A 24,274-nucleotide genomic window follows, 5' to 3' on the forward strand; every position below is an offset into this window, starting at 1 on the left:
TGAGTTTAATCTCGATTACTGCGCACAGTTCAGTGTAACATTAAATCATGGCTCGTGTTATTTACATGCTGTTATACAGTGACAAAATGAATGCCTTTTTCTTGCTGAAAGATTATCTAATGTTGAATATGTTGGTTTTTAGTTTCAGATCCTTTGATGTTTTGATTGGCCCTTCTGTTCACTTTTCACCAGATTTCTGTGTTTCTCTTCGAGGTTTTGAGTTGTGTTGACATGTGCAGCAGTAAATGTCTTCAGTTGTTCTGGATGTTTTTAGCAGATTGTTTTTTTATGTTTTCATCCAAATTACTCACTTAGAAAAGTAACTGCACTTCTGTACTTGAGTTGCACAATCTGAGAGTTCTATTCCTGATTCATTTACTAACATGTGGAATGAGTTACACATCAAAGTTTTTACATAATCTGAAAGCTGAGTAAATAGCCTTTCTATTGGTGTTTGTTAGAATAGGACAATATCTGGCTGAGATACGACCGTTTACAACTCTGGAATCTGAGAGTGAGAGTAAATTTTTTGTGATAATTGCCTTTGAAGTTGTTCATCAAGGGCACTGTGGCAGGCCATACACTCACTCAAATAAAGTTTAGATATATTTAAGGTAGGAAATTTACAAAATATCTTTATACTTAATATCCTAATGATTTGGGGCAAAAAAGAAAAAAATATAATTTTGCCCCATACAATGAATTTTTGTCTTTCACTAAAAATGTTCCTGTGCTACTTAACACTGGTTTTGTGAGGCTCACAAACAGTTTACTAGAGTTCACCGGTGTTTGTCAATGACCTGCTGTTCCACAAACTACAAGCAGGAGAAAGATCTTTGTCATCCAGAAGGCTTTTAGACCCGCGTGACTGACAGATACTCCGGCCTTAATCCCTTCTAGATCTGTGCTGTTTCTTCAGGTAAACATCCTCATGGTTGTTTACTCACACATCTAATGCTGTGCTTCACATTCAGCATCACTACAGACTCCAACAGGTCAGACAATCATTTTTAATAATGTCAATTATTTTTAAATCCTGATGTTTATAGCAACATCCTTCACATGAAGAGAGAGAGAGATGACTGGATTTGTGTCATGTTTGATTTTCAGGCTGGATTTGTGTCTCATGCAGATCTGACGGTGATGTGTTCTTATGCGTTGACATGACCTGTCACTTTACAACCAGTGACATCACTTTAAACTAAACGCCAAGACACGACAGAAGAGATCTCTGTAATGTCTCTGTTATCTCTTCTAAGATGACAATCAATGGAGAGCGAACGGAGAGTTTTGCCAAAGTGTCATCTGTCTTTCAATTTGATGAGAAACGTGAAGTTGATCCAACACAACAGAGCAAGCGATGAGTGGTGAGACTGTGGTCTGGGACGAGTGCCAGAGAGGTTTCTTCACATCCGGGTGGACGTGTTGCGTTGACAGATGGGTCAGAGTGAAATCCTCTTAAGAACTTTCTGCTGATGGAGGTTCATTCAGGAAAGCTTCAGAGCTTCTGGTCATCACTCCTGTACGGCTTCTCTCTTTCTCTCACATAAACAACATGTCTGCAGAAAAGGTGAGTGTTTCTTTTATATTTCATAAGTTGATCTGAATCCTGATGGTGTGTGTGTGTGTGTGTGTGTGTGTTTGAATGAGTTATTGAGAAGTTTTTGGTTTCTAGAATTCACCGACCTGCCTGATTGTGTTAAAAGAAGGAAGTTATGAGAATTTGTATGAATGATTTAATAACGTACGTTATTAAAGTTGATGAATCTTCTGCTCATATGGATCAGTGAGGTATAATGACATCACGTCAGGCTTTACAAGTTCAGTCAAAATATTCAGCCGCATATTACTCAGAAAATATGTATTTCAGTTGATTTGTTTGTTAGTTTGTTTGAATCTTGCCAGCGTGGTTGAAGAAGTGTGCAGGGATTTTCTACGGCCTTGTGCCTATTTATAGCTCTGCCGTGACTTAAGTGGATGAAGCACACACACACACGTCTGGTTTATTACCTCTGTGGGGACAGTCTATAGGCGTAAGGATTTTTATTCTGTAAAAAGTGTATATTTTATCCCCTAAACCTGAAGATCATAGGAAACTTTTTGTCTTTTTAGATTTAAAAAGTATTCTTTTGTACGATTTCTAACCTTTCTGCCTGTGAGGACCTCAAATTTCACTCAAAAAAAATGAATTGGTGTGTATTCAGGTTTAGTTCCCCACCGGGATATAAAAATTGTTTACACATTCGTTGTGTATTCATGAGTTTTCCAAAAATATAGTTTGATTTATCAGCTCTTTTCTTCAAATGGACCATAAAATGTCGCCACAAGGTCAAATATGAGTGTTCTTCATTTGTTGGGACATTTACTGAAAAAAATGTTTTTTGCTGCTGGTCTAATTTGATTAATTTAAATAAGTTACATCAACACAATTTTTGTAAAATTTGGTCACAACATGATTTCATCATGTCCAGTTATGTAACTTAATCCATACATGTTGGCACTACATAAATGATTAGTGTTGTGTTAACATATTTTTGTGACAATTCGGCAGAGGATTTATATTTACCAGCAAGCTTTGCGTAAGACTGCATTTTACAAGTTATTTTGTTCATTAAGTGTTGTTTTATGTGTTTGTCAGTAATGAAAAAGACTTGTTAGTGTTCATTTATCTTTGAGATTTAGGGAAGTTTATTTTTCAGTTTTGTGGTTACCAATGTTCAGAAATGTGTAGCCTTAGCTTAACCAGTGGGCGGTTACATTATTAAATTTGAATTTCTATTAAGCTCAGTCAATTTAATATCTTGTTAGAGATGAAAGAATGTTTATTGTCAAAATAACTGAACACATTTATGTTGGGAAAGTTAAATAAAAATCATGTTTATTTAACAAAAATACATTTGTTAATCTGAACATAATGAAATTATGCTGAGTAAACATAATTTTATTTTGTGTATCAGATGTACATAATTTTTTCATGTTAATCCAACAGATTTTGTTTTCAGTGCAGACTCTATAAGCAGTCTTCTCACTTTTATACTGGAAAACTGAGTATTTCTGCAGCACATTATTTAAACTGACCAAAAATCCTTCAATGTTCATTCTGGAGCTTTGTGCTTCAATAAAGAACCTTGAACATCCACAGAACCTTTCTGTTGTTCGTAGTGGAAAAATGATTTTCTGTCTATAGAGTCGAGTAAGAAAGAGAAAGTTCTTTAGGGAATAACAAGGATTCATCTGTTAAAGCAGTGTTATTCTTGAGATTGTGATGATGATGTATATTGTGTGGTGATGTAATGTGTTTTGATTACAGCTGCTCAACACAAGCACACTGCATAATGGAGTTAACATTACTGTGTACAGTCGTACTGTATCAATAAATCTACAAATCCCCAAATATTTACATTTACATTTACATTTACATTTAGACATTTAGCAGACGCTTTTATCCAAAGCGACTTACAAAGAGTTTAGATCCAGTTTAGAGTTTAGATCCAGTGATAGTCCTGTAGGCAAGCATTAGTGACTTGAATCTGATACGGGCTGCAACCGGTAGCCAGTGAAGAGAGATGAAAAGGGGAGTCACATGAGCCCTTTTGGGCTGTTGGAAGACGAGGCGTGCTGCTGCCTTCTGAACCAGCTGAAGTGGTTTGATAGCCTTTGCAGGAAGACCAGCAAGGAGACCATTGCAGTAGTCCAACCTTGAGATTACCAGGGCCTGGACAAGGAGTTGTGCCGCATGCTCCGTGAGATATGGTCTGATCTTTCTAATGTTGAATAAGGCATATCGGCATGACCGTGTTGTCTTTGTAATGTGATCATTGAAGGACAGCTGTTCATCAAATATGACTATATCAAATTTGTTTTAACACACCACAAGGTATAATACACTAAATGTACAGTTGTTGAATGTAGATCTATTTAACATCTCCCTACATGTATATATTCTTTAACCAAGAGTCTCTTAACGCTTTATAACATCATCATCAAACAGATCAATTCAAAGTTCTTTAACTAAAATGAAGTGTATGTGAAACAACAGGATGTGTGAGAGTCAAATATACAACCGTATGTGAAAATGTTTTTGTATCACTTATAGATGGAACGTAATATTCAAATATGTTTTTTTTTTGTTGCTGCCACATGCATGTTTACTGGTGAGTTTTCAAACTTTGTTTGAACTTTTCACATTTTGGTGTACATTTTTAAATCATCATTTTATATTTAAGTGATTTGCTCTGTTAATCTAAAACGTATCAATTCAGCTGCTGGAATAATGAAAGACGGTTATTTTACACACATCAGAACATTACAGAAGCCTAAGAAGAAGAAGCCCGAGTCTTCTCCAGCAGAGTCTAACGCAACCGAAGCCAAACCCAAAAAGACCAAAACCAAGAAGAGCAGAGATCTGTCGTCTGAGAACAGTCCTGTCACTCAAAGTATGTGTGATACATCATCACACGTCTGTCTGTCTGTGTCTCTATGTCTGTATGTTTCTCTCTATATGTATGTGTCTCTCTATCTGTATGTGTCTCTCTATCTATCTGTCTGTCTGTCTTGTTTATGTATGTCGTTGTGTGTGTGTGTGTGTGTGTGTGTGTGTGAGTGTGTACTTGTACATCTATCTTTATGAGGACCAGTTTGAGTTTTAGACCAGCAGAGTGAGGACTAAGAGAGTAAAGAGAGGACATTTTGGCCGGTCCTCACTTTCTGAGACCCCTTTAAAGGGCTGTTTGAGAGTCAAGACCTGGTTTTAGGGTTTAGGTTATAATCTGGTTTAGGTTAGGTTTAGGGTGAGGGTTAGGGTCAGATACTCAGTTCAGGTACTAAGGGGCTAGAGATTGCATTGAGTCAATGTATATCCTCATAAAGATAGCTGTGCAAACTTGTGTGTGTGTGTTTCTTTCTGTCTGTCTGTGTTACCTAATGTCATCATTTACATTCACTGAGCTCACTTACAGATGGAGAGAAAGTGACGAAGAAGAAACTACAGAAAGAGAAAGAAACACCAGAGAAAGAGTCCATCAAGAAACCCAAAAGTGGCACAAAGAAGAAGAAGAGTGAGTCTCATCATGTACATGATCTCACTTCATTATATCATTTCAATGTCGTCTCCACACTACATAACAATGTTGAGATCTTCCCACACCGACAGAAGAAACATCTGAGAAGCAGTTCGTCTCCATTTGAGGAATATTTGTGGAACATTTGCGACACTTCATGATTCACAAAATCACTTTAATGTTAATGAAACAAATAATGTGTGATTGTTGGACAGCAGGTTCTACAGACGACGATGATGATGAAGAGGAAGATGAAGTGATTCAGAAAAAGACAAAGAAGAAGTCTTCAAAGGAAAATGCTGATGGGAAAGAAAAAGAGAAAGAAAAAGACAAGAAGACCAAATCTAAAGGTGACAGGCTGGATTATTGTGACATGTGATTTACCCCGTATGATGTGACATGTGCTCTGTGTACCGTTTCTTTTATGACAGATTTCTAAATGACCTTGATTTTACCTGATTTATGTTTTGTAAACATGCAGATGTCAAAGAGGACACAGATTCTAAAAGCAAATCTAAAGCAAAGAAGAAAGAGCCGGCCTCCATGTTTCAGATAAATGGAGACAAGCCAGACACCAAGAGTAAGAAGAAAGGTGAGATGAGATGTTTTTCATAACACATGTACAGGTGTGTCATCTGTGCTGTTTCTGATGATGTGATTTGACAGCGGTTAAGTCTGAGAGTGAAGACGAGAGCGAGCCCGAAACCAAACCCAGCAAAACAAAGAAGAAGACCAGCGGCTCCAACGCAACGTCCATGTTTCAGGCCACAGCCGAGAAAGACAAAGATAAAGACAAAGACAAAAAGACGAAGAAGACTAAAGGTCAGTCCTCTTCTACAGATGTCTTCAGTTGAGGTTGTGTGTGTATAATGATGTGATTGTTGTGTATTTGTCTTCAGGACCTGCTAAAGAGGAAAGTGAAGAGTCTGAATCAGAAGTGACACAAAAGAAGAAAAAAGGAAAAGGAAAAAAGACCAAGAAGGTAGAAGGAACACTTGAACAAATGTATAAAAAGCTCATTTATGTGACTTTATCTTGAATATAATCTAAACATCACGTCTGTCCTTATATCTGACCCCTCAACAAATGATCATTACAGTTTTGTTTCAGTAGATTGTTTTCAAATAATAATTTTTTATTGAGCAATCTGTAACTGTGTTGTAAAACATCTTTTATTTCAAATCATAAAAATCACATATGAAATTATCCGAGCACATTTCAGGATTCATACACAAATGAGCATAAATACGTGCACACACTTTACAGATGAATGTTTTATGCATCAAGCCCAATATTCCCCATTGAAAGTGTTTCTTCTATCCTGATTTATTCCTGTGGAGGAGGAGAGAGCCCCGTCTCCTCCCGTGGAGTTTGATAATCTGGAGGAGTTTGTGCTTCAACCGGCACCACAGGGTGTCACAGTAAAGTGTAGAATGACCCGTGACAAGAGAGGAATGGACCGAGGCCTTTATCCAACATATTACCTGCACCTGGACAATGACAAGAAAGTAAGACATCTGTTGTGTTTATACAGTGACACCACTAACACCAAACAGCCAAAGTGTATATTTTGATTGTAGTCATCTATAGTTTCTCTTTAAGAGATGATGAGTTGTCTTGTGGATATTTTGCCGTTTTCAAGCTCAGTCCTGATACTGTAGATGTGTGATGGTTTTAAAGGGATACTTCACCCCATAATGAAGATTCTGTCATCATTTACTCACCTTCGACTTGTTCCAAACCTGTTTTCTGATGAACACACAGAAAGATGTTTGAAAGAATGCCATTGACTCCCAAAATAGGACACATACAATGGAAGTCAATGGTGGCCCAGAGCTGTCTGCTGTCCTACATTCTTCAAAGTGTCTTATTTTGTGTTCAACAGAAGAAAAAAATATATAAACTATTTTTCTTACTATGGGAGTCAATGGGGGGCAAGATCTGTTTAGTTGTGAGCATTCTTCCAAATATCTTTCTCTGTGTTCTTCAGAACAAATTTTAAACATGTGAAAATTTGAAGGCTACTAAATGATGAGAGAAGTATCCCTTTAACGTATCTAACTCACTGACTGAATTCATTTATCCTCTGATATTTCTCTCAAGCAGGTGTTTTTGTTAGCGGGAAGAAAACGAAAGAAAAGCACGACCTCAAACTATCTGATCTCTATAGACCCCACTGATCTGTCCAGAGGAGGAGAAAACTTCATAGGGAAGCTGAGGTAGTCTACTTGATCAAATCTGTTTTTGAGTTCCTGTGTGTGAATGCTGTTTGAATGACATTGTGTCTGTTTTAAGGTCCAATCTAATGGGAACTAAGTTCACAGTGTTTGATAACGCTCTCCATCCGGACAGAGCTCTTCCAGACATGTCCAACGCACGTCAGGAGTTAGCAGCCATCATCTACGTAAGAAAAATACGCATTGACAGTTTGACTTTCTAATGGTCTTTTGGATATAACCCAAGTGATATTTCATGGTGATGTCATTCTAGGAAACAAATGTTTTGGGCATGAAAGGTCCGAGGAGAATGATTATCGTTGTTCCAGGCATGAATAAAGACGGCGAGCGGGTGCCTATACGACCACGGAGTGTAAGTAAAACGGGCATTTCCTACGATTACTGATCTCTGTAGAAGAGGACAGACCGGCAATTGTGTTTCGTCCTGTCAGGATAACGACGGCCTCCTCGCAAAACATCAGAACAGAAACATGGAGAATCTGATCGAGCTGCGCAATAAGACTCCGGTGTGGAATGAAGAGACGGCGTCACACGTCTTAAACTTCAACGGCAGAGTCACGCAAGCATCCATCAAAAACTTCCAGATTGTCCATAACAAAGACCGTAAGTCAGAATGTTTGGAATAAAACACTCTTGCGTTAGTTTTGCACACAGTAGATCAAGTAATGTTTTTTTCTGTGATATTACAGCGGATTACATTGTGATGCAGTTTGGCAGAGTGGCAGATGATGCTTTTACTCTGGACTACAGATATCCTCTGTGTGCCGTACAGGCCTTCGCCATCGCTCTCTCCAGCTTTGATGGCAAAATCGCCTGCGAGTAACTGTTGAAAAAAACAGCATACACTGGGTTAGGCAAGTTTTGATGCTGGTTTGAACATCTTAAATCAGCTAAGACCAGCACATGACCGGCTTAAACCAGCACTAACCAGCAATCCAGCATCAAAACCTACCAAACCAGGATATGCTGTGTTAGGTGTATTTTGATGCTGGTTTGACCATCTTGAACCAGCTAAAGATCAGCACGTGACCAGCTTAAAACAGCAGGTGACCATCTTAAACCAGCAAACCAGCATCAAAACATACCAAACCAAGATTTGCTGTATTAGGTAGTTTTGATGCTGGTTTGGCCATCCTAAACCAGCTAAGGACCATCTTAAACCAGCAAACCAGCATCAAACATACCAAACCAGCATATGCTGTTTTTTTAACAGGGACAGTATCAACGAGCATGCTGGGAAACGCTTTCACTCGGCACATCTACACATCTATACCCATACGTCTATAAATATAATGACACCAGATCAGTGTGATGTGTCTCTGCCAGATCTTAAGGAAGGCTGTACACTACTACACAAAAAAAACTTTTCAATGTTTTAAACTGGGTGTAGTGAACAGAAGAAGTTGAGATGGTTTGATTTGTGATGTGACCCCTGGTGGTGAGGAGGTCTCATGACACGAGAACGAGAGCTCACACAGGACTTTTTAAGTGAAATGTGAGGATTTATTGTGTAGATACAGTGTAATGAAGACTAATGTATGTCAACATGTAAAAGAGCATTTTTATATTGTTCAAATCATTCAAAACATGTTTTATGCAGCTGAATGTTGTCTTGTTTATTGTATGTGTTTGTGATTTGTGAATGTAAAGGTGTATGTGAGAGAGAAAGTGTGTGTGATCTGAGATGAAAGCGAGATCATTGATACATCATGTGTTCACACGTCAGCGTACGGAAGATACTCAAACCTCAAAAGACTTGTAGATATTCTCCAGACGTCATTACAAAATAATTCATGGTGAAGTTGCGTGAAGTCTTCTCAAGTGTTTGTTCATCGTGTGATGTCTTGATTTGTTTTGCCTTTATGTGTCATTGTAGTTTTTGTAGTTTTATTGTAAGCATCTGGATGTCTTTGATGAAAACACACAACTGTCTTTCATTAAGACACAAATACGCCCAAAAAGATGATCCCTTCGGTTTTGACCACAAGTGAATGTGATCATAGAAAAGTTTGGAATTGAAGACTTTGAATTTGACTGGCCTGAAAGGTTTTGGGTTGGACTGGAACGTGACAGCCGTGTGCACTGATTTACACGTGACAAAAACATATTTTCAGTGACTAAGTCTTGAATTAAACACAAAGATTACATGGAATTGTTCTTTCTTTAAAACATGATTTTGTCACACGTGTGCTAAGTCATCACAGCCATTTAAGTAAATGATTAATTTAAAACTAATTGAAGTAATTAGCTACTGTAATTTAATTACTTTCCCTTTAAAAAAGTAAAGTAAGGGATTACTCTCATTTTTTCCGTAATTTAATTACAGTTACTTCAGAAGTAATTGAACTAAATACTGCATACAATAGTGGAACTGACATTAAAATTCAAAGTCTAACATTAAAATGCACATATTAATGTAACTTTCTCACATTTGTAATACTTTAGTCAGTTAATAAGAAAACTTTATGTAGCTTTATGTTATTTATGTGAATGAATTAAGAGGTGTTTCATGTCTGTCCTTGAATCATTCAACTAATAAAGGTTGATGTAGGATATAGAAAGTAATTAGTAATAAGTAAGTAAATACTTTTTTGAGAGAGTCATTTGTACAGTAATCTAATGACACTATTAAATATGTCATAGTAACTATAAATTCATACTTTTTCAGAGTTACTTACACAACACTAGTTGGAAGTCAATGAATGAATGAATGAATGAGTCTCTGGGACATCAGTGCTGACAGTAAACTGAAGCTGAGTTTCTTTTTTTGAACCTTCAGCCTCAGGCCAGACGAGAGATGATCTGTCACAACCTGCTCGGTTGGCTGTCCAAACATGTAGGTCTCAGAAAGTTAAACGTGCAGTGCTGCTCTGATAGTTATATGAATTATAAATACTTTTAACTTGAATCTAGATGTGTTTATAATCTTTTCTTTTTTAGATGTGACGGAGCTCCACATGTATGTTAAAGCAGCACACACAGAAGTTCAGAGAATGAGTATTATACTCTTAGGCTTGATTCCAGAGTATTACATCATTAACTTTGACTGTTTCGCTCTCTTGAGATGGTGGTGAAGAGGTTTTCACACTCATGGCTCAGGAATGTCAATGGATTCTACTAGAATTCCAGGACGATGAGGATGGTGATGAAGATGATGATGACCTTCTGAGGGTAGCAGAGTTTATTATGCAAAGTGTAATTCACTTCTTTTTAGAAATTGTTTGAAATGCTGACAGCTTTACTGAATAAACAAAGCTTGACAGGGTGAGACTTCAGGGAACTGCCTGAGAACATCTCAATTCTACACAAAGATAATCACTTTAGATTTAGATTTGAAAGATGATCACATATAAGAGTTTTTTAAGATCTTTTTAATACCAACAAAATCCCCCAAACATTACTAAAATGTTAAAATTGGCTATTAAGAAAAAGTGAGCCAAACCCTTTTGATATATAGGGTTAGGCTTTTTAAATGTGCAACTTTTATATCATTTTTTTATTCATGATCAGATTTGAAACTTTCACTCTGCGCGTTCTCGCCTTTCTTCATCAGAGCTCAAAGGGGGCGTGGCGTTCGAGGAGATCCCCGCCCCCAGCGCTGTTGATTGACGCCGAACAATGGCCACTCCTCAAACTTTTTTCCCTCCTTCATTTTCCACTGAAGTGCGTGAATTTCATACCAAACCCATACTTCACATTCCACCTTTACTGTCAAACCGGGAGAAATATAACTGAAAACAACACATAAATATAACTTTAAAGCAATAAAGCTCGTGCTCTTCTGTCGGCTGCGCTGTTTACCGATAAAGGTGAGTTTTCGAACATTCGCTCGTTCTTTGTCTGATCGCGTTTTGTCGCACATTTCATGCCGAAGTTTTCGGATCTTTGTCATATTTCGCATTTTTCCTCGGAACTCCCCGCGTCGGGTGGGATGAGGGACACGATTCCTCGTGGATCTGCTGTAATAGTGACTGTGTGGAAGTGAGGAAGACTGTTTTAGCAGGATAGCCGGGAATGTTGTTGATAAATTTGCCTTTTAAAGTTATAAAGAATATTTTAACTGCCGCTTCCATTGTTGTGTTGAAAATGTCACGCTCTTTTGCACAACATCGTTTTGACTCTGATAGCAGGATTGTCCAAACGCTTTCGACTGAAAATAAGGAAAGAAGTTTTATTTTTGTAGGGAATTGTGAGGAGACGGAAAGAAGCGAAGTGTTTGGAGAGATCGTTTACTCCGTTTTCTACGTTTACAGGTAAGTGTGTTGTTTATGTTGACCAGACGAAAAGTTTACTACGTTAAATGATTTCCATCGTTATATTATTGACGTGCAAGTAAAAGTATGGAAATATAATGGATTTACTTTTGGGGAATGCAAAGTTTTGTAAATTACAGTAAGTTATTTAAAGTTATTTTACGTGTGAAACGAAAGCAAATGGATAAATGTATACTGTTGACTCTATAACGTATATAGTCATAGCAAAGACATAATTTACTTTGGTATAAAGACTCAAAACGTAAATGAACCGCGAGCTCTGGCCTGGAAAACGGTCATATTTGCCTTAAGGGAGATAATGTACAGTCACATTGTACCAGCCATTAAAAAAATAAAATGCATTTTACAAATAATTTCAACGTAAATAAAATATGTTCTGTTGTTAATATCTGTAAACTGTCAAATTGTTCATTTGAACACGAATAATTTCTGTCAGTTGTATCAAGTTTCCCGCCTTTCCTCAGATTTATATCGTTTGAATTCAACGGATCCTCTTATAAACGATAACATTCATGTTTGTGTTGAGTATAAATGTGTTGTTTTGTGTTGTAAATATTTGCCCTTTTCCTTCTCGTAAATGTGATTTTGTTAATTGTTGGAGTGTCTTACTTTAATAGGACAGGTTTGGTGAATCAGAAATGTTGTGCTTCAGGTTGGACTCTGTCAGTTCAGCCCAAACTGCCTCTTCAGGTTCAGCTGCCTGCTTTGAGTTGTCTCATCATTGATCTTTCGGAGAGGTTGGGCCTTATTTCTTAGATCCTAAACCTCGCTCAAATGGTCCAAATCCAGCAATATATGTAGGTCAAGTAGTTTTCCGGTTCAGTTACTTTCTGAAAATTTAATTTAGAAGCCATATAATGTTAGCGCAGTATGTTAGACGGCATTTATGTGTTTACTCAAAGTAAACTATTGAACTGCATTGATTCCAAATACATTTGCACTGGTAAGACAATCCAGCAGATGTTGTTTTATAATACGCAAGTGCTTATGTCGCTGTGCTTTTGTTTACTAAACATGAAAGATTCGTCAAGGATTCACTTTGTTTTTTGTGCTTTATTTTTCCTACGCGTTTACAGCATTTTAATAATTTTTAGACGTTTGGGTAAATGAGATAAATCTGAGGTTTACTTCAATTGCAGATAACTTTTGTTCACTCTGTGTAAAATGAATACACTTGTTTTGGTGGCGCATATCAAAATAGAACGATGCTAGAAAAGTGTTTGTCCGTTACTGGAAGTTGAGATCTTGAAATTAGCTCGTGACGGTGAACCTTCAGTTGCCTCTTCTGGTATTTGTCACATACGTGGCGTTTTATGTGCGCTTTACTGTAAGTCACTGTAAGATGGTGCTTGTTTAAAGCTTCTTCAGAAACAGAATAGTTATCATTATTACTTATAGCCTCGTAAGGTTTTAGTTTTTAAGCAAAATGAAAGATCTCAATGCAGTTTTAAGTCTCTCTCTCAAGACATTTTTGCTATTTTGGGTTTTGGCGTCTTTATTATTTTGTTCTCTTTCAGTCCTTTGCGTTTGTTCTTTTTAAATCAGAGTCATCGTTATTAAATGAGGTTTGGTGCGATGGGGTGTTTGTAATAGTTTAGCTACAGTTTACCATAGTTGTACTTAAAGAATGTTTTCAGGGCAACACATCTGTGCGTTGTGTTGTAATTTATGTAAACTTACATTTTCGTGTGATTCTCAACAGATGCCGCATGTTGCCCTTTAATGGCTTCCGCAGTGGGCCACATTTGTCGTTCAGCTGCGAGTTTGCAGACGTCAAGACTATCCCCGATCTCCTGCGCTCGCATGCCCTGCCGATATGCCATTTCAACGACCGATTTTGCTCATCCCTGCTAAATAGAGCCGTGCTGTTTGATAAGCTAACAAATCCATTTTAAAGAGGTTCGTTCTTATGCCGATGTCTCACTGACGGTACTAAATGCAGCAGTGAAGATTGCACCCGTTTAACAGCAACTAGAATCACACATGCCCGATAAAGAAAGAAAATGTTTTGGAGTCTCGAGCATATCTTCCTGAAGAGCGAGCGTGAGTGAGTTTGGAGTGGATTGTTTGTGCCATGTGTGTTGATGTTGCTGGCCGGTTGACAGTTCCTTTAGCTGGTTTGTGTTAAGCTGAGAGTGTAATGAGCCTCTTTCCATTTGTGCCGTCTAAAGCGCCCTTTTAGCACCCGCCGCAGAAGTGCCTCTCCAAATGGTGACCACTTACCTGTCTGTCAACAGAACCCTGAACAAATATCTCGCCGCGTGTTAAAGCACTCGAATAGAGAGATTTCCAGAGTTCATCCTCAAAGCGGCTCTTTTGTAAAACGCTCTGTTGTTTTGCCTCGGACTCTGTGTGTTTGCAAAAGGAAACGTTTTATGTGGTCTTCGGTTCCTCAAAATGTAATTTTTCCTTTTCGAATTAAAGACTTTTTTCCCGTCGTGCTTGAAGGAGCCGGTGGCGAGCTGTGAGCCAAAAGACACACGCACACCATGTGTTGCTGTGCTTTATTAATAATGATGGAGAAGCCGCTTATGAATGCGTGTTTACATGGCGAGTAAAATTGATGCCTGCTTTCGAGACGCTTGTTTACATAAGTTTCCCGCGTGAGACATTGGCAGATAAGGTTTTTTGGCATCTCCGTGGCCTTTCGACTTGAGGGAGGGGCGAGCTGTGGGCTTGAACAGTGTAGTCTTTGTTTCTGTCTGTCTGAAGTTGCTTAACTTTCCAGTTGTTCTTGAAAGCAACTGTTTGTGGCAGTGAGTTCACGGAGCAGTCACATTCACTCCTGTACACACCTGAGACGCGCTCCTCGCCGGAAAAAGGAAGACAGATATTTTTGGATATTTGTTTTCTTTTGATATTTAAGTTGTTTCCCTTGATTCTTATCAGAATTTCAGAACTGTTATGTTGAGCTTCAATGCCATTCTCTTGCCAAATTGTCGCTACAACTTATTCTAAGGGATGGAACTTTTTTATATTTATATATATGTATGTATAAAGGGGGTCATATGGCGCCAACGCGTGTTTTTCTGTGTGTTTGGTGTGTTATAAGTTGATCATGCATGTATTAGACGTGTAAAGTATCAGAATTGAAAGTGTGTTAACAAAAGATGCATTGTATCTAAAAGCAAAAATACTGAAACACCTGGTGTAACCGAACCCCCACAAATCTACATCACTTGGTGGACTAAGACCGCCAAAATGTATACTCAAGTAAAGTGGTGTACCTGTCAGTACAATTGAAGAGGAACCTGATGTTCCAAATATGGTCAGAGGTGTTACATTTCCCTCACACGCTTGCAGTATTCCACCAATCACTACACACTGGTGAACTGGCCAATCACAGCACACCTCGCTTTTCAGAGCCATGAGCTTTGTTTAAAATCTGAGAGGAGATACAAACATGCACGTGTGTGAAGAATACAGCGTTTATCAACCTTAAATCATGTTTACATATTGAGTTACATGTAAAACAAACCATGATATTCCTTTCAGCCGTGTCATATCCCCCTTTAATTCCATTTTTTTATAAATGGCCTCATCATTTTCATCCTGTTTTCTATATTCTTCAAAGGGTAATTTTATTACTCAAGAAATGAGGTGGCAGAAATCAGATCAGAATGAGTTAGGCAGATTTTAATGACGTCTCTTTCTCTCCTTTGCTTTGGCATAGAAGGGACTTGTAAGATCAGTCAGGGGCTTTTTCTTGCCATCCCACGAGTGCTGCGTCGTCTCTCTTTGCATGTCTTTTCAGTTTTCATGGGGTTTGGCACCGGTCCCTGCCCTAGCCACTAAATGACCAAGTCAGGCAAGAGCACCGCTTCACAAATTCGCCTGAAGATTTTCCGAGGAAAGTGCTGAATCAGACCGTACTGTGAGTTTTCTGGCACGCACGACAGGCTTTGTGTCAGTCTTTCCTCTGCTGGCTGAATCAGGAGTGGAGTAAACCATATGGAGAGATCTGAGGGCAGACTGCATCCTGGAAAGTCACCCCCTCGGATAATGTGAAACCTCAGGAATCAGATGCCGTTAACATCCCACAGATTCATGTCTAGCTGCTTGTGGAGAGGGAAACGGTTTTGTGTTGACCGGCTGTGCCAGATGATAATGTGGAGTAAGGAAGTTGTACTTGTGTGAAAAATAAAATGTTTAATGATCTTAGTCGAAGGTGAATTTCTAATAAATCTATCTTATTAATTCTCTCTCTCTCTCTCTCTCTCTCTCTCCCTCTTTTCTCTCTCTCTCTCTCCTTCTCTCGCTCTCTCTCTCCTCTCTCTCTCTCTTGTCTTTTTCTCTCTCTCTCTCTCTCTCTCTCTCTCTCCCCCCCCCCCTACTGCTCTGATTGTTTCCTGAGTGCTGAGCCAGAGAGGAAGTTAAAGGAAGTTATTGGAGGAGTAGGGTAAAAGAAATGTGGAACAAAGGTTTATTAATCTCAGTCCTTAAAGAGCTGAGGAAATGTTTTGATGAAAGTTACTTGTCTCTTCCAAATGTGACCTTTCTGAAAGCCACAGGTCGTCTTGACCTTCAGAACAGTGAATTAAATTCACGTCTTTGTTCGTCACATCTAAGGCTGAAGACAGAAACTAGTATCTAGAGGAACTCGATTTCATGTTTTGTATTCCAAAAGGTGTTACTTGCAATTTCTAAGACATGCAAGATTGTGTTGAATACTTAGATGCCATCCACAAGCAGACTGTATAAAAAAATCTATCTGATCAGCGTTTTGTCTGGAAGAATCCGGCATTTTGGGAGCCTGAAACCACGTCCCAGAGTGGATAGATCTGAAAACACAACGCTTACGTTTCGTGTATTCAGCCGATCCATATATTTTCTGAAACGATGATGTCATCACCCCAGTGCTCAAAGTGAATTCTTATGTGCACGCTCCTAGATGTCCAACAAATTCTACATAGCCCATGAGATGATGCAGTACAGCCTCGCACATATAGCCACCGTACAATCATATATTATTGCATAATGAGTTTTTAGGATGAATGTGTGTTGGCTGCATTAAATGTTTTTGTCATCGAACTGTTCTCTGGTCAGACTGGATTGATTTGGACAGTTGTTTGTCTAACTGACCACCCATAGGTTTTATAGTGACCAGTTGCCGGTGTGTGGTCTTGTGTCTAAAGGCCGTAAACACTCTGTAGTTTTTAAAGGAAGAGCATCAAAGCCAGATAAGCTTAAGAAAACCACCGGTACAGCAGGTTTAACACCCTTGAGTCCATGCACATCAGTTCCTTCAAACATGTTCAGACATCTGCAGTCACGTGATCACACGCCGATGTGTGATAGAACGCTTCAACCAATCACTCAATCTCTACATTGTTTCACCTGCTCAATAAATTTGCATTTGACTAAAATCACTCAATGAACCTATGAAATGTTTTGTTGTGTCTTGTTTTAATGGTTCTAAAAGAGTTGCACATCAATGAGCGAGTTTCCTCTCTGGGAGGAAGTGCGTGTGTATTGTTGTTGTTTTTTTGGTGTCCAGGGGTTTAAGAGTTTTCAGCAGTGGTGTGAACGGTGCGGTTTTGGCCGTAGTTGGAAATCTGTGCCAGAGAATAATGAGAAGAGAGGAGAGACTAAACGTCTTGATCTGTAATCTGAAGCCAGTCAGCAGCTGCTACACTTGTCCAACCCTGTTGTTCTCTGCTGACTGTGTGTGTGTGTGTGTCTGCGTGTGTGTGTGTGTTTATGCTCTTGCGTGAGTGAAGAGCGAGTGTGTTGTGGAAGCTGCCTGGAGGGATAAGGTCCTTGGGGGCGTCTTTTGCCAACAAGTGTTCCAGCTGCAACGCTTTCCTGACAAATCTCACATTCTGAATCCTGTTTGACAGGAAGAACATTTGAGAGACTTCTGCTGAGAGAGAGAGAGAAGAGAGAGAGAGAGAGATATCAATGCATTAGTTCCTTTGACTATCCAGTGCTGTCAGCTCATGTCTTCTCCATCTCTTGTGCTTTCATGTCCCAGAAACAGGAAAACAAAAGGTTGGTTATGGTCATTACATCCCTTGTATCCGATCTTTCACTGGCAGAAGAGCGAGAAGACCTCCCTCCTCAGGATCCTCCACTCGCTTATTTCCCGCCAAATACATGCGTCTGCGATGACTAACACACAGATGGGCTCCGGCACTCCGGCGCTTGCTCTCAGAGGCTTGAATTCACTGGAAAGTCCCAGTTTTCCTCTGACAGTTTGTGGAGTTTCTGAGATATAAGAGATGACTTACTGAAAGTGGACTTCATTGTGAGATGAGAAGTTCTTTATGAAACATTGAACTCACGTAACATTCATCTCAATGTGACTTCTCTTCATTTACTCTGTTTGGAGTTCATTTAGAATAATCCTGATTTGGATTTACATTTTTGGTGGATTTGAGATTTCTTTTTTTGTTCTGTAACATTTCAGGTATATTTCTTTGAACAGCACTTCACACAGTTTGTACATTATTGCAAAGCAGCTTTACACAAGGACACAATAGCATCAGTAGCATCGCGTTCAAAATGATCAAAATGTCCAATTTGATTATATGATTAGGAGCTATACTCCCATTCTGGCTTAATAATCATGGAAGTTTGCTGCAGTAACATGGCGGAATGCCGGAATGGGAATATAGTTCCTAATCTTATCGGCCTAGAAAACTGCAACTTTTCATTTTCCGCCAGTTTTAGCACACAATATAGGTACAGAAGTGTCAGGTTTAAATAGGAAAAATATCGAAACACTTTGGTCATTTTTGAACTCGATGCTACTGGTCTAATTGGATTCAATGAGCTATGCTAAGCTATGCTAAAGTGCTAACGCCAGACCCAGAGATGGGCTCAATAGATTCCAAAATGGCAAAACTCAACTTATTAACTCTGGGGGAGTTGGAGAATCAGCATATTTCCAAAAAAAGTGAAGTGTTCCTTTAAAGGAGGGCTCTCACATTGTTTTCTAGCATTCTGACTTCTTTACAATATTAAACAAGGCGGCTTTTCATGCTTGACATGGTCAACTTGTCAAAAAAACGAGTTGGATATGTCACATAGTATTTCTGTGCCCGATACACTCAACCAGCGTTCATATTGGTTTCTGAAAACAAATTTCGAACATCAAAATCTGTTTCTTAATTACTTTTTTTAGTCCCTTATTGGACAATTCACCCATAAAAGCACGCCCACGCATCAACCAGCTGGAGCGAGAGAGAGAGATCACTGCGTTCGCGAAGTTCAGCTGTGTTTGTTCACTGCATTTTGGTGATGGATGTTATATAAACGGTGGATATAATTCTGGATTTGGAGATGGTTTAAATCTGATAGATGGAGCGGTCCAAATACTTTAAGATGCTGGACATGATCTAGATGCGGTAAGTGAAAGAGAGTCATGTGTCTGTGTTTTGATGGCAATGGGTGCGCACATGCTTTAGTTTTTCCCCTGTCGTTTGTTTTCGGAAATAATCATACAGCTGTATCTTGTCTTTCATAAATCAAACTAAATACGAACTTGCAATACTACCCTATAGGTACACAAGATTAATATGAGAAACTGCGTGTGTAACGCCTGCTTAACTTTAGAGGTTTTGTGCACTGGGCACTGGGCTTTAGTGTTTTTCTTAAGGCTGTCACAGTGAACTCTTCTAGTACCACTTCAACCTCTAAGATTTTCTTTCCACGTCTTAGATTTTCGTCCACATAATCGTCATGACAACATTTATATCAGCTGTGTAATGTTCAATGTTCATGCAGTTCTAGTTCAGTTGCAGTAGCTCTCGCGCATGACATTGAGTCATGTTATTCCAAAGAGGCCAGAAAGTAAACCTCAATCATTGCTCCATTCCTGTGACTAAGCCTTTATGATTCTGGTAAGAAAGAATATTCTGGCCGCTGAAATCCCACCCAAACTCCTCCAGTATTCCAGACCCCATCGGTAGGAAATGTCTTTTGGAAAGTGTGGGTCACAAATCCATGTTTTGTAACTGATGTTAATAATATTTTCTGGGCTTTATGTGAGATACCATGTGGATGTTGTAAACTCAGAGAAGCAGTGCTGTGTGAGATAGTGGAAAGGGAAGGTTGTGTTCATTCAATGACCGACTCAATGAATGTGCGAGCCGTCACTGCATTATTTACATTCCTACACCACATGGAAATTCTTCATCATTATATACTGACTAAGAGCTCTGTCGAGAGAGAAAGCAGGGTTATGAAGCTAAAGCGTCTGTGTGGATCTTCATGTGTCAAATCATTCCATTGTGAGGTGTAAAGCTCTGCCGCCCTTATGGGAAATTAGCATTGGTGCATATTTTAGTTTTGTTTAATAATTGTTGTCAAAGACTTAATCACGTAGTCTTTAAGGTTGCTGCATTGTGTGTTTTTGTTGTGTCATTGCCAAAACTCTTTGCCTTCGTGTGTCTCTTTGCCATGTCAGTTATTCACAGAGTGTTCATTAATATTTTTTTGTTATGTAGTTTTTTTCAAATTAATAATTGTTAATAATTAACCATAATTTTTTAAAATATTGATATTTAGGCTTAATTTATTTTATGATGTTTAAAGATTTTTTATTTACTTCTGTTTGGTTAATTGTTTTAGCTCCTTAATCTTAATTTATTCAGTTTACTTGTTAAAGCAACATTTCCAATTTTCATGTTCTTTTCGTTTTTCAAGTTATATTTGAGCCTGAAGTTTATTTTGGTTTTCTTAAAACAATTCTGAAGAGAAACGCTGCCAGATTAGTATAGAAACATTTCTTGATATATGTTTGATCTTTGCAACTGTGTGTTTTTATTGCTTAAGTACACAGTTTGATTATATGTATTTTGTATTTATCAACGTCAATCTGATGGTTTTATAGTGTATGCAGTAGTGTTGTTAGCACACTTTGCTTCAGCAGGAGCTCAGAGGACCTCCAGGTCTCCAGGCGTGCTGATGTTGCGTTTCGTCCAAAACAATCGCACTGTTTTTCAGACTCTGAAGTGGATGTATAAATTGGTCAAGTAACCCCCGCCCACCCCTCGCCACCCCGACTCCCCCTAACTCCAACACTCCTCCCTCTAACCCCTCCCCTCATCCTTTGCTCTCCTCTCCTTATTTGGGCAGAGTGCTTAGGAGCGCAGGGTGGGGAAAAGGGTGAGTGAAAGGGGGTTTGCTTGACATGAGAGAGAGAGAGCGAGAGAGAGAGAACGAACGCCGCACTTCCTTAATAAGGACATGTCTGGAATTTAAGCCCAACTCTCCAGTAGTGAAGCTTTTCTCTATCCCAGTGCACACATTTGTCTCTCACCGTCTGCCCTAGCACGCACGCACACACGCACACACACACACACACACACAATGCTTTTTCAGAGCATATGATTTTTGCTTGTTTCCAGTGAAAGCCGATGATCCTCATGTAATGTGTTCATGTGATTTTATTTGGAAAATGATGTCAGTTTGTGCAAGGCAATCATCACTGTTGTGTTTGTTGAATATAATATACACAATTCACCGGGAATCTATTTATATGTTATTATTATGGATGCACCGATACCATTTTTTAAACATAGAGTACGAGTACCGATATTTTTTATATTATATACTGATATACCGATATATTTATATACCGATATTGTTTATATTATATATAAACAACTCCACCTCAAACACATTAGGAACAAAGAAACAATTTTATGTGCTTTTTACAAACTTTCAAAGCAAATTTCACAACAAATTTCTGTCCGTTCTGGTTTCGGTCTTTGGGATCGGGAGTTTTTACGAGTACATGAGCTCAGTATCAGTGCATCCCCAGTTATTATTGTTCATGTCTACAGTCATTTAGTTCATTTATTAAACTTCAGAATCTTCTCCTTAAGTATTTGTGTAAACCCATATCTTTGTGCTATCTGATGTAAAGAAACTACTCCTGAAGCGTGTTGTGTAGAGTTTTCATTATGCTTCCAAGCAAATCTGATTTGAGGACGTAAACAACCACCTGTGACACCCTCACAACTATAAATCTGTTAATCCAATTTTTTTTGGTTTACAGAAAAACATCTAGCTTAGATGAAATATCAGAAATGTAAAATCTCTTCTGACATATACACGTATATTCAAATGGCTCCAGGCTAACTTGTTTACCAGGATCACTTTAGCATCTGACTGAAAGTTTTAGGAGTGCAAGCAAAACATATAGGGGCGCACCTTAAATCAGCCTGCCTGCAATGCGATTATTCAGTTATTTTCCCCAAAATAACTGTATTACTGATACTGACAAATAAGTTACTTGATGACAGTAGATTTGGTTCTGCTTATTTAAAAGGAGACCGAGATGCTTTTTTCTTGATTGGTGCTAAATAGAAAGACTGTAATCTGATTGTTAGGAACACAAAATAAGTTCTTTTGAAGAGTGTTGGTAAAAAAACAGTGGCTGGTTCCTGTTGACTTCCATTGTATTTTTCCCTAGTCAAGGAAAACTATTATTTTCAAATAATTTCCTTTGTATTTCACACGAGAAAGAAAACCATAAAGGTTAGGAACAATATGAGGCTGAGTAAATGATGACAGAACGTCATTTGTGAATGAACTATCACTCGCTGTTTAACAGGAATAGCATAACGGTGTGTTTGTGCAGAACTGCAAAATTTTGGAGAATAGAGGAAAACCTGTGTTCTGTCCCTTTGGCTGATGGTCCTCAAAAACATTTCCAAGGTTGGCAGGTCCGGAAGTGTTTTTTGGTGTTGTGCTGATTGGGTTGTTTTTAGGTTCTCTGGAGGTTGAGGTTCTGGGTCATGTGACCTGTATGATACAGTTCTCCTCAGACCCATCAAGAGCTACTAACCTTCTTCATTTGAGATGAACCTTAAAACCTCTGTCACCTCCTCTTAACCTTCCATCCCAGATTCATCCATGATCCATGCAGCGTCCGCAGGCCTGGTGTATTGCAGAGGAATAATGATGTTGTTTGTGGTCTGGTGAACGTGATCTGTAAATGTATTGTATGGCGAGTGATTGTGCTGAGGTCTGGGCCTGCGATGTCAAAGTCATTAGACTGCTCACATGTTCCAGTGCGCTCCACTGCGTTGTTTTCCTCAATCTGTGTCTCTGGGCTGCCAAGTCAAGCGTATTCTTTCAGTGCGTGTGTAACCAGAGCGTTTGAATATCCCCGGAGGAAGGTCGCAATCGGAGCCCGCCGTATTTACCCAAGCCTCGCTTTTGTCAACATCAGCAGAAAGTGAAAGAAAAGACTGAAATATGTGGGCATACCAGTGACTCCCGGGACACGGTCCTCGTGAACAATGAGAGGCAGGCTGGAAAACGCTTAAGATCTTTCAAGCGTTTTCAGACGTTTAGACGGCCACATTTGGCCGCTCGCTCCCGACCACAAGCATTTTTGCAGGCCAGCCCCAATGATCAAATCCTTTTAAATGGGATTTTATATAATGTCAGAAATTCATTAGTCATCATGAGATGCTGGAGGAGAGGAAATCGAAATAAGAATCGTGCCAGTCGAGAAGGGAATTAAAACCGAGCCGTGAGAGCTTGATGACAAGAGAGCGGTTTTGAGAAAACTCGTGTATTTGGAATGAATTGAAGGGTTTTCATTAAAAAAAGAAAAAGCTGCGAGATGTTTTAATCAAAATAATCTGCTTCATTTCTGCGTCTCTCTTCTTCTTTCTGTACTTGTGTAGCGTGGGGGCTCGTGGCAGGCCCCGGTCCGAGCCGGCATCATTGCGTCCAACAAGTGGAGTGCAAACGGCAGCCCGGAGGAGGGGCTAGAGGATGGAGGAGATGAACTGGACAAGGCCATGGACGGAGACGCGGAGGGCGTGTGGAGCCCCGACATAGAGCAGAGCTTCCAGGAGGCTCTTGCCATCTACCCGCCCTGCGGCAGACGTAAGATCATCCTCTCGGACGAGGGAAAGATGTATGGTGAGTTTGGGTTGAGGTTTTCAAATCAAATTGAAGTTGACAAATGTAGTGGTTTCCGTTCTGTAGGGTAACCTTAGGCCGTTTAGCTCGGCTGTTGATTGTGTGAACTTCACCTTTTTTGGTTCTGTCAGCGGCTGGCACACTTACATAACCTTTGCAAACTTTTTATTGCACTTACCAAAAATGATTGACTTCCGATTGTTTGTCAATTGTCAACTTCAAATCAAACACATAGTGAACTCCCTTTTCAGCTTTGTCCCAACCAGTCGTACAGGGTTGCACGGCCTTCGTGCCGTAGCTTTTAGCCAACAAATTGCTGCATGTGCTTCAGGGGGTAGGAATTATAGGCTGTGAAATTTCCGCCTTCCAAACGGTTTTTTGTTAAAACATTGTGGGAACTAAACATTTATGAAGTACAGAAATGCTTCAATGGAGTCAAATAAAACACAACAATCAAAGAGATCATATCTGAGCGCTGGAGATGTGTAGGGGGATGTTTGGAAGACAAATGTTTCTAGATAGAATGTGTGAGGGGAATGATGAGTAAGGGAGATAATGGAGAGATAAAGAGGGACTGTGATATTCACTTTCATTTGAAGGCACGCTTCACTTACAGATCCAATAAAAAACCTGTCTTCATTTGATTCATCCACACCTGTGGTTTCTTCATTCTTAAACATTCATGAAGTGTCTAGCTTCTGTTTTACACAATCTGATATTCAGTTAAGATCCAGTAACTTTCCTGGAGCTCAGTGGTAAGACCATTGCGTTAACAAGGTTGTGGGTTTGATCCCAGGGGTTCGCAGATACCCTA

At 39.2% G+C, this 24,274-nt stretch overlaps 2 protein-coding genes across 15 annotated transcripts in view; both read left to right on the forward strand.

Annotated features, from left to right (window-relative positions):
- Positions 1-1,547: 1,547 nt before the first annotated feature.
- On the forward strand, positions 1,548-9,383 carry LOC130424843 (tubby-related protein 1-like). 2 transcript variants are annotated; one of them, XM_056750806.1, is made up of 13 exons: positions 1,548-1,570; positions 4,263-4,436; positions 4,959-5,057; positions 5,276-5,410; positions 5,542-5,652; positions 5,727-5,882; positions 5,960-6,042; positions 6,401-6,568; positions 7,167-7,279; positions 7,356-7,464; positions 7,551-7,649; positions 7,729-7,900; positions 7,987-9,383. In XM_056750806.1, exons 2-13 carry the CDS (start codon positions 4,274-4,276, stop codon positions 8,118-8,120), a joined length of 1,542 nt encoding a protein of 513 aa, XP_056606784.1. In that variant the 5' UTR covers positions 1,548-1,570; positions 4,263-4,273; the 3' UTR covers positions 8,121-9,383. The 2 variants fall into 2 exon arrangements, with proteins under 2 accessions (XP_056606784.1, XP_056606785.1); XM_056750807.1 differs by having other exon boundaries at positions 5,279-5,410; positions 7,164-7,279.
- Positions 9,384-10,928: 1,545 nt separating this feature from the next.
- tead3b (TEA domain family member 3 b) overlaps positions 10,929-24,274 on the forward strand; it is a 31,283-nt gene continuing 17,937 nt past the window's right edge. For 6 of the 13 annotated variants that reach the window (XM_056750276.1, XM_056750282.1, XM_056750281.1 and 3 more), the window contains exons 1-3: positions 10,930-11,106; positions 11,481-11,550; positions 23,220-23,460. In XM_056750276.1, coding sequence (XP_056606254.1) covers positions 23,337-23,460 — 124 coding nt within the window. In that variant the 5' untranslated portion in view covers positions 10,930-11,106; positions 11,481-11,550; positions 23,220-23,336. Of the gene's footprint in view, positions 11,107-11,480; positions 11,551-23,219; positions 23,461-24,274 lie in introns of all 13 variants that reach the window. The other 7 variants (XM_056750288.1, XM_056750285.1, XM_056750284.1 and 4 more) reach the window with 4 other exon arrangements.

This window comes from Triplophysa dalaica, chromosome 6, assembly GCF_015846415.1.
Source record: "Triplophysa dalaica isolate WHDGS20190420 chromosome 6, ASM1584641v1, whole genome shotgun sequence".
NCBI classification, from domain to species: Eukaryota; Metazoa; Chordata; class Actinopteri; order Cypriniformes; family Nemacheilidae; genus Triplophysa; species Triplophysa dalaica.

Coding starts and splice junctions, on each gene's coding strand:
- LOC130424843 (XM_056750806.1), top strand. CDS start 4,274: ATGAAAGACGGTTATTTTACACACATCAGAACATTACAGAAGCCTAAG. Junction 5,653..5,726: donor CACCAAGAGTAAGAAGAAAG/GTGAGATGAGAT, acceptor GTGATTTGACAG/CGGTTAAGTCTGAGAGTGAA. Junction 5,883..5,959: donor AAAGACGAAGAAGACTAAAG/GTCAGTCCTCTT, acceptor ATTTGTCTTCAG/GACCTGCTAAAGAGGAAAGT.